Genomic DNA, 10,198 nt, shown 5'->3' with positions numbered 1-10,198 from the left:
ACATTTTAAATAGGGTAACTTGTAATCTGTAACCTATTACATTTCCAAAGTAACCTTCCCAACACTGCGCGTAGCGCACGTGAACTGATCATCTCCTCCACATTAATACCAGTTTCAGCACAAAATAAACATGACTAAACATCCGAAGGTAAGATAAAAGAAAGAGTATAACTTTACAATCCGTATCCTGTCTCAAGTAATCGCTCAATCAGTGTTTCAGCTGCGCAAAGACGTCAATATAACGGCTTGTAAACAATGTCACGTAATGCCACATTTACCTCAGAAAAACATATTCGGTCACCATAAACTCATTAGTCAGATAGAAAAATAAACTGTAGAGAGGGGCATTTAGCTAAATATATGCACCATATAACATATTAATTATAAATTTGACTGTTCTTCAATGTTTAATTTATGTTTGAATAAATCCATCAAGTTTTTATGACAGCCACCATTGTTTATATTTCAAAAAAATGAATTGAAGTAGAAATATTATGATGTAATTGTAACTTTATTATTTTAAAAACTTCATTAAGTGTAATTTTAACAAATCAGTTCATTTTAACCTTCAATATTATAGTAATGTAGTACCAACTGACTCTCATGTATATTTTACAGCATTAGTTGAGAGTTTTTGTTTTCCTTGAGAAAATGTGGCATGTACTGTACCTGATATATATAAAAAATAATCGAATCGAATCGCAAGCTTGTGAATGAGAATCGAATCGAATCGTGAAATTTGTGTCAAAACCCAGCCCTACTATACAATGAAGGTGAATAGGAACTAAAGCTGTCAAGTTCTAAAAATGACACAAATCACCATGAAAGTAGTCCAAATTACTATATTCCAAGTCTTCTTAAACTTTAACTTTGTATGACCGACTATTTGGGTAGACTACTGTATGCCATTAATTTCCAGGCCATCTCTTATATTGCAAAAAGAGGTCAGCCCACAGACACAAGCGGTTTCAAGGAGAATCTGTCAGTAGTTAGCATCCAAGTTGTTTATTAAAATCGTATGTAGTAATCTATGAATAAATACAGTGTTTAAGAGCCTGACTAAAAAACTAGAACTGCTTAAGTACTAAAAATAGTACCAACTCCATTCTTATAGGGATTGTTTATAATTTATTTATAGTTTGTGTAGTTTTTTATTTTATAGTTTTTCATTTTCAGTACACAGCAAATATAATATATACACGAGATTACAGTTTTGAAAGATGCAGGCATTGTTTCTGAATGTCTAAAGTCAAGATAACATGACAAATTAATAAACATTTGTAAACCTGGCTAGTCTATTCACAATGACAGCGGCCAAACTACAATATTAAACATATATGTAACAACTGCATGTAAACAATATGATTTACACATAATCCATCAGAAACACTCGCATGAACTGCAATTAAAAAAAAAAAAACGTCTCTACCTGCTCCTGACAGCGATTGGCTGCCGCCTGGTGTTTTTCACTTGACATTTGCATGAAGTTGAGCATTTCCAAACTTTTTGTCACAGCAACCTTAAATATATTTTTCCACATTTTTCCCACTTTGATTAATTGAAACATACAGTGTGAATCAAATGAACCCATTCATTCTATTCAACCAATAAAATGATTATTAAGAGTGAGAAAGAAATAAATAAACATTGCACATGGATATTTCCACGAATAGCTCAAATTAGCGTTCTGCATTAGGTGAAAAAGCCATGTCCACTGGATGACTGGATTTTACCCATAAAATTTCACAGGGCAATGGTAAATGTGACTGCACCGTTACACTAACGGATTATAATGGTTTATTTTGCTGCTGTAGGAAAGTTGTACTGCAAACTCCACTTTGCACAAAGGAAACCCTTAGTGAAGAATGGGAGGACACAAATTCTACACACGGTAAAAACTAATTTATGCTTCATCTATTGATAGTTGTCTTACAGCACACCTTTATTAATATTTTTTTCTTCAGACGTGTAATGCCGACTCTCACAACGGGTCCAGCTGGAGTCCAGAGGGACGTGAGCATCATCTCCAGGAAGAGTCTCCAGGTATCCTGTCCTCACTGAAGAGAAGCCTGCGCTGGCCGCTGCATGTGTGTGCTGTGCCTCGTCGTGTGTTTAACTGGCTGCATGGTAAAGCGTGGGCCACAGGAGTCCACCTGAGGGATAATGCCGAGGATTACGCCTTCCTGTATGAACTGCTCGGTGTGAGTCTGCCTCTGCTCGCCGTTCTCCATGAACAGCTCGTCCAAATGTACGCAGAGGCCAGACCTCTCAATCTACAGCCTCTGCAGCACTGGCTGGAAGAGCACATGGGCCACTGGGACTTGGTGTGAGAGAAACATCATCAGGTCCCTTTAAAAGGGTTAATATGTAGTTGAAAATGACTGTGGATATTTATTCAAAACTGAAAAACACATTGAACAACCTTGAGATGGAAAGTAGCAGATGTTACTTTTTCAGAGAGTAGAAATGAAATGGCCTGGTTTGGATTGTGCACAAAATACCAAAGCCTTTCTCAGTTATAAAGATTTGAGTAAAGAGAAAAAAAAGTGTCAAACACGGAGTGAACTTTAAGCACTTTAATGAGTGAGCTGCCTTCATATGCACGATTAAGAGTGACGTTCTGCTTTTAATTATTAATGAACGTTCTTTGTTGAGACTACAAGTTCACAAAACCTGACCGATCAAGCTGCAAACACGTCTCGTCTACTCTGTTAGCCATTCAGGAACATGGAAGTCACATTCTTCTCGCACGTTTACACTTCTTATGAAAAACATACAGCATGGCTGTTAAAAGGAATGTTCCGGGTTCAACACAAGCTAATCTATTGATAGCATCTGTGAAAAATGTTGTCGACTACCACAAACAATAACTGCATTTCATCCTTCATATTGTTAAAACAAACAAGAATTACAATGGAAGTCTATGGAACAAGACATTGCAGAGGGTTTAAAGCAGAAATATGCATCTCGTATTTCTATCAAAGCGTCTGTAGTAATTCATCAGAACAAAAGTGTGTTATCTGCGCTTTAAAATTGACATTTTTAGTGGTTTTAACATACTGGTCTATTTTAACACAATGTGCTGTCTTGTGGGTGCACTTTCAAAACCGTGTGATAATTTTGTATTTTATTGTTAATTCCTGTATATTGTCTTGTTCTATAGGCTTCCATTGTAAGTGCATTACTGTAAATGTTGCTGGTTTATGCAATTATTTTCTGTGTTAATCTGTGTATCACAGATGTGGGGCCTGTACCATGAAGCCGGTTTAGCTGGCTAGCCAGGTAAGTTTCAGTTTAGTTTGCACCAATCCTGGGTTTTAGGTACCATGAAAGTGGCTTGGCTTTTAGTGGCATTCATTGCCTTAGTAACTTACACTTCACGGCTAACCTGCTCTGGGGCAGGTTATGTTCTGGTTTAGAGATATCAAACCGAAATTTGACCAATCAGCTTCAAGCAAAGTGACACATGTCACGTAATGCCACATTTACCTCAGAAAAACATATTCGGTCACCATAAACTCATTAGTCAGATAGAAAAATAAACTGTAGAGAGGGGCATTTAGCTAAATATATGCACCATATAACATATTAATTATAAATTTGACTGTTCTTCAATGTTTAATTTATGTTTGAATAAATCCATCAAGTTTTTATGACAGCCACCATTGTTTATATTTCAAAAAAATGAATTGAAGTAGAAATATTATGATGTAATTGTAACTTTATTATTTTAAAAACTTCATTAAGTGTAATTTTAACAAATCAGTTCATTTTAACCTTCAATATTATAGTAATGTAGTACCAACTGACTCTCATGTATATTTTACAGCATTAGTTGAGAGTTTTTGTTTTCCTTGAGAAAATGTGGCATGTACTGTACCTGATATATATAAAAAATAATCGAATCGAATCGCAAGCTTGTGAATGAGAATCGAATCGAATCGTGAAATTTGTGTCAAAACCCAGCCCTACTATACAATGAAGGTGAATAGGAACTAAAGCTGTCAAGTTCTAAAAATGACACAAATCACCATGAAAGTAGTCCAAATTACTATATTCCAAGTCTTCTTAAACTTTAACTTTGTATGACCGACTATTTGGGTAGACTACTGTATGCCATTAATTTCCAGGCCATCTCTTATATTGCAAAAAGAGGTCAGCCCACAGACACAAGCGGTTTCAAGGAGAATCTGTCAGTAGTTAGCATCCAAGTTGTTTATTAAAATCGTATGTAGTAATCTATGAATAAATACAGTGTTTAAGAGCCTGACTAAAAAACTAGAACTGCTTAAGTACTAAAAATAGTACCAACTCCATTCTTATAGGGATTGTTTATAATTTATTTATAGTTTGTGTAGTTTTTTATTTTATAGTTTTTCATTTTCAGTACACAGCAAATATAATATATACACGAGATTACAGTTTTGAAAGATGCAGGCATTGTTTCTGAATGTCTAAAGTCAAGATAACATGACAAATTAATAAACATTTGTAAACCTGGCTAGTCTATTCACAATGACAGCGGCCAAACTACAATATTAAACATATATGTAACAACTGCATGTAAACAATATGATTTACACATAATCCATCAGAAACACTCGCATGAACTGCAATTAAAAAAAAAAAAACGTCTCTACCTGCTCCTGACAGCGATTGGCTGCCGCCTGGTGTTTTTCACTTGACATTTGCATGAAGTTGAGCATTTCCAAACTTTTTGTCACAGCAACCTTAAATATATTTTTCCACATTTTTCCCACTTTGATTAATTGAAACATACAGTGTGAATCAAATGAACCCATTCATTCTATTCAACCAATAAAATGATTATTAAGAGTGAGAAAGAAATAAATAAACATTGCACATGGATATTTCCACGAATAGCTCAAATTAGCGTTCTGCATTAGGTGAAAAAGCCATGTCCACTGGATGACTGGATTTTACCCATAAAATTTCACAGGGCAATGGTAAATGTGACTGCACCGTTACACTAACGGATTATAATGGTTTATTTTGCTGCTGTAGGAAAGTTGTACTGCAAACTCCACTTTGCACAAAGGAAACCCTTAGTGAAGAATGGGAGGACACAAATTCTACACACGGTAAAAACTAATTTATGCTTCATCTATTGATAGTTGTCTTACAGCACACCTTTATTAATATTTTTTTCTTCAGACGTGTAATGCCGACTCTCACAACGGGTCCAGCTGGAGTCCAGAGGGACGTGAGCATCATCTCCAGGAAGAGTCTCCAGGTATCCTGTCCTCACTGAAGAGAAGCCTGCGCTGGCCGCTGCATGTGTGTGCTGTGCCTCGTCGTGTGTTTAACTGGCTGCATGGTAAAGCGTGGGCCACAGGAGTCCACCTGAGGGATAATGCCGAGGATTACGCCTTCCTGTACGAACTGCTCAGTGTGAGTCTGCCTCTGCTCGCCGTTCTCCATGAACAGCTCGTCCAAATGTACGCAGAGGCCAGACCTCTCAATCTACAGCCTCTGCAGCACTGGCTGGAAGAGCACATGGGCCACTGGGACTTGGTGTGAGAGAAACATCATCAGGTCCCTTTAAAAGGGTTAATATGTAGTTGAAAATGACTGTGGATATTTATTCAAAACTGAAAAACACATTGAACAACCTTGAGATGGAAAGTAGCAGATGTTACTTTTTCAGAGAGTAGAAATGAAATGGCCTGGTTTGGATTGTGCACAAAATACCAAAGCCTTTCTCAGTTATAAAGATTTGAGTAAAGAGAAAAAAAAGTGTCAAACACGGAGTGAACTTTAAGCACTTTAATGAGTGAGCTGCCTTCATATGCACGATTAAGAGTGACGTTCTGCTTTTAATTATTAATGAACGTTCTTTGTTGAGACTACAAGTTCACAAAACCTGACCGATCAAGCTGCAAACACGTCTCGTCTACTCTGTTAGCCATTCAGGAACATGGAAGTCACATTCTTCTCGCACGTTTACACTTCTTATGAAAAACATACAGCATGGCTGTTAAAAGGAATGTTCCGGGTTCAACACAAGCTAATCTATTGATAGCATCTGTGAAAAATGTTGTCGACTACCACAAACAATAACTGCATTTCATCCTTCATATTGTTAAAACAAACAAGAATTACAATGGAAGTCTATGGAACAAGACATTGCAGAGGGGAAATATGCAAAATATGCATCTCGTATTTCTATCAAAGCGTCTGTAGTAATTCATCAGAACAAAAGTGTGCTTTAAAATTGAGAGGGCAATAATCCGTCGTGGTTCAATCCCGCTGAAGCTGTGCAAGTCATGATGTACTGCTGCCAGCTCGCGAAGAGACTCTACAACCCCATCTCAGCGACAGACATCGGCGTCATCGCTCCATATAAGAAACAGGTGAGTGTCTGTGAGTTTCAGAGCAGGTTTAGAGTCGACAAAACCAAACAAATCCAGCCTGGTTTAGATCTGGGGCCTGTACCATGAAGCCGGTTTAGCTGGCTAGCCAGGTAAGTTTCAGTTTAGTTTGCACCAATCCTGGGTTTTAGGTACCATGAAAGTGGCTTGGCTTTTAGTGGCATTCATTGCCTTAGTAACTTACACTTCACGGCTAACCTGCTCTGGGGCAGGTTATGTTCTGGTTTAGAGATATCAAACCGAAATTTGACCAATCAGCTTCAAGCAAAGTGACACATCTCTGATGCAATAAAGCCACTCCCCCAGTTTATCTTACTCCAAATTAAAGGACGAGGCATGTGATTGGCTGTTCATTACTGATGACGTCACTCTTTCGTGTGCACGTGCTCACGGATCACGGAATTTAGGATCAAGCCTGAGTTGACAGAGAAAGTTGATGATCAGCTTCATGGTACCAACAAAGCCGGATTGGACTGGTTTGGTTTTGTCACCTGAAAACTAATCCTGTAACCCCAAGTTTGTTCAGCCACCATCATGGTACAGGCCCGTGGTCCATAGAGCTTAACTTAAAGTTTAACTGTAAACTCTAAGCTGAGACTGTCTATGCTCTTACACATGTGGTGTATATGTAACTAGGGATGCACCGATATGGACATTTTAGCAGATAGCAATAATTATTTATATTTTGAAGTCAAAATGTTGGGTGATATTACATATCAATGTTTTGTGAGATTGATTACAAAAAATGCTCACCTTAAAAATCCAGATTTAAATGAGGTGCAACAACAGGGGGAAAAAAAGAAAATAAATACATACATACATACATACATACATAATGATTGTTTTCCTAAAATAATATAACAAATTGACATTCTATGAACCATTGGAATAAAGAAATTATACATGCCTATGTATAACAACGATAATATAACAAAGAATCAAAATAAACAATCATTTAAAATAAAGCAATAATAACAAAAATAAATCCTACAGGCTCTGATTAAACATTTATTTTATTTTTATTTTATGTAGTTTTTTTTTTTATGTGGGGTCCTATGATCATTTGGCCATAATTTATCAATTAAATATAGGCCAATCAGCTTATTTTACATATTGGACCGAAACCGATAACATGAAAAAGTCACATTTACTGGCTAACATGACTACAGATATCATGCATCCCTCTATGTAACAAAGAGCAAATATGTAAGCATTATACTTTGTTCTCAGGCTTATTTGTATATAGTTCTCATGCAGAGCCACTCAACGGTTCCAAATGCACATCCTGTTTTGTGTCACTCAGATTTGTGTCACATTACATGCACCATCAAACTACTAATGCACCAGTATAGTAGCTTTGGTTTGAATGAAAGACTTGTCACACTATGAGTCGTGGCAGAAACACTACTAGGCATTCTTGTAAACATCCTCTCTTTTGATTCACTGGACTGTTACTGCGGTTTCTTTTGATGTCATTTGCCACCTATAATGTACTGTCTGAGGGCAGGAACATTCTGTACTTAGAGAATTTACAGTAACACATTTAAGTGCAATTAAAATTTTTCCAGTCAGAACTTACTGAGAAGTATTAATAATATGAAACATACTTTTTGTTGACACTGGAAGACGATTGTTCGATTTTGATCTGTTTATTGGTATGGATAGTGATTGCAGATTGATCATCAAATGACATGCATGAAAATAAAGCACGGATAATTAAATCCATTTTTGTGCATTAGCAGCTCATTTCGAAACACTGTTTACAGGCTGCGTTTTAATATGGGTCACTTCTCATGTATGTTTCTCCTTTTTTATTCACTTGTAGTCCTTTTCGACCTCTCCACTTCGTCTGCTCCTGACTTGCTGTGAGCAATGCTGATCCAAAGGTGATCGTCTGCAAGGTCACTTTCTGCAGTCGTAGTGTCTTTGACCTTCCAGAGCCTGTGTAAATGCACGCTGCATGACACTAAAACCGCCTGCCTCTGGTTCTTTCATCTGCACGTCACGTCTGACATGTTTCTCTTTTCTGTCTTTCTTCAAGGCTTATTAATGACTTGCTCATGCAGCCTCTGTCTTTTCTTCATTTCTTTCTGTTTCAGAGGTGGCTTACTTTTCAGAAACCTACACGCAGGCGCCCGTGTGCCTCTATGAAAGCATATCATTAGGCCTTTAAAGTAGCACCTTTTATTGGACATGTAAAACTGTTTGACGTTTTTTCGCTGTATATCTTCCATTTGAAACATTTGTTGTTGCCTTATTTATGTTAAGCAATACTCTTGCAATAAAAGAAAGATCAAAGTCTTGTCATGTAGAGAACATTTGTCTCGTAGAGAACAGGAAGGCACACAAAACTAACAGCAAACATTGACTGACAAAGTGCAAATGAAACACAAGGGCTATTAACACATAAGAACAAATGGCGCGTTCAAGTTATGTCGGATAGATCGTATTTACAAGTTGAATGCACATGAACGCCACCACAAAGTCGTTATTACGAGTGGGAAACTCGAAATTTTCTTTAAGCCCCGAGTTTCCGAGTTGGGGGTGTGTCAATGAGAAACATGGCGGAATCGATGGATGCAACGTCTGTAGTTGACAGTAAATTTTTGTTGAAATTGATAGTTTAGTTGTCCTATAAACTTAAATTGGTCATGTTCTTGTTACGCAGCTGAAATCCAAGTAAAAAAAATGCAGACCTTGTTGTATTTTCTTGTAATTTATTAAAAGAAGGTACACCGCCTAACTACTACACTGCCGACTAAACTGACTTGAATGCACCTGACGTCGTAATTACGACTTGTCAACTCGTAAGTACGAACGTCCCAGGACTTGAACGCAGCAAAAGCACTAACAAGCAACAGGTGAGACTGATTAATTGCCATGACATGATTGTTAGATAAAAAGTCACAAAAAAACAAAAAACAGAACTGCAAGATGTAAACTCCGAAGTCAGAAGGAAAAAAATAATCGCAAGATATAAACTCGGAATTGTGATGAAAAAAAGTCACAATTACCTTTTTTATGTTTATTCCAAGGCAGAAATGTGCTTCCATAGATTCTGCTTTTACCTTCTTTAGATTTTTTTTTATTGGTGGAGCAAAAAATAGACAAAGTAACTGGACAACTGCGTCTAAAATGTAAGTTATTGAATATTAACCTTTTTTATACTGTTGTATAAGACCCTTAAAGTTTGAGATTGGACAATATTATAAATCTATTATCTGTGAGTGACTATGCTTCTTTTTTACAATCTCAATTAACAGCCTTATTATCAAGGCTACAATTTAAGGCAAGATGGCACAGGTGAATGTTGAAAAAAAACAACACCACACATTTCACCACTTGATTAATCACAGTACATTAAGACTTTTTTTTTTGTATTAAGTTTTCTGAAATGCTGTGCAATTATACAAATAATGAATTATCTAATTAATATAAGTATAAAAAAGGAGATTGTGCCTTTTCAGTGGCTGCTCCTCAGCTATGGAACATGTTGCCACCCTATATAAGAACTGCACCAACATATGCTGATTTTAAGTCTCTTCTTAAAACGTATTTATTTACTGTTGCATATGGTCATAAGTAAGCGCAGTGGCATAACTGTAGTGTACTATCTGTCGCTGTTCTATGTTTACTTTTGTATTTTGGTATATGCTTAAATTTTGTACAGCACTTTGGCCAACAGCTGTTGCTTTTAAATGTGCTCTATGAATAAAATTGACTGACTAATATGCACTAATTTGTTCAGAAATCTGGACATTTATATTGAAGCCAGGGTCAAAAATCCTTTTTTTTTTTTTTTTTGC

General features: G+C 36.6%; 2 protein-coding genes across 2 annotated transcripts in view; both read left to right on the top strand.

The window, feature by feature from the left end:
* The window catches only part of LOC107686850 (protein-methionine sulfoxide oxidase MICAL2-like), a 53,583-nt gene extending 50,126 nt beyond the window's left edge, over positions 1-3,457 (top strand). Inside the window, exons 20-21 of the mRNA XM_016484004.1 lie at positions 1,815-1,891; positions 1,965-3,457. Coding sequence (XP_016339490.1) covers positions 1,815-1,891; positions 1,965-2,330 — 443 coding nt within the window. The 3' untranslated portion in view covers positions 2,331-3,457. The remainder of the gene's footprint in view (positions 1-1,814; positions 1,892-1,964) is intronic.
* A 1,546-nt stretch (positions 3,458-5,003) lies between these two features.
* On the top strand, positions 5,004-6,147 carry LOC107686849 (protein-methionine sulfoxide oxidase MICAL2-like). The gene is made up of 2 exons (XM_016484003.1): positions 5,004-5,102; positions 5,176-6,147. The coding sequence occupies exons 1-2, from the start codon at positions 5,004-5,006 to the stop codon at positions 5,539-5,541; spliced, it is 465 nt and encodes a 154-aa protein (XP_016339489.1). The 3' UTR covers positions 5,542-6,147.
* Positions 6,148-10,198: the final 4,051 nt, after the last annotated feature.

Source organism: Sinocyclocheilus anshuiensis, unplaced genomic scaffold (genome assembly GCF_001515605.1).
Source record: "Sinocyclocheilus anshuiensis isolate Anshui unplaced genomic scaffold, SAMN03320099.WGS_v1.1 scaffold773, whole genome shotgun sequence".
NCBI classification, from domain to species: Eukaryota; Metazoa; Chordata; class Actinopteri; order Cypriniformes; family Cyprinidae; genus Sinocyclocheilus; species Sinocyclocheilus anshuiensis.
The sequence above is the reverse complement of the archived record's forward strand: the minus strand, read 5'-3'. Positions and strand labels throughout refer to the sequence as shown.

Coding starts and splice junctions, on each gene's coding strand:
- LOC107686849 (XM_016484003.1), top strand. CDS start 5,004: ATGGTTTATTTTGCTGCTGTAGGAAAGTTGTACTGCAAACTCCACTTT. Junction 5,103..5,175: donor GGACACAAATTCTACACACG/GTAAAAACTAAT, acceptor TTTTTTCTTCAG/ACGTGTAATGCCGACTCTCA.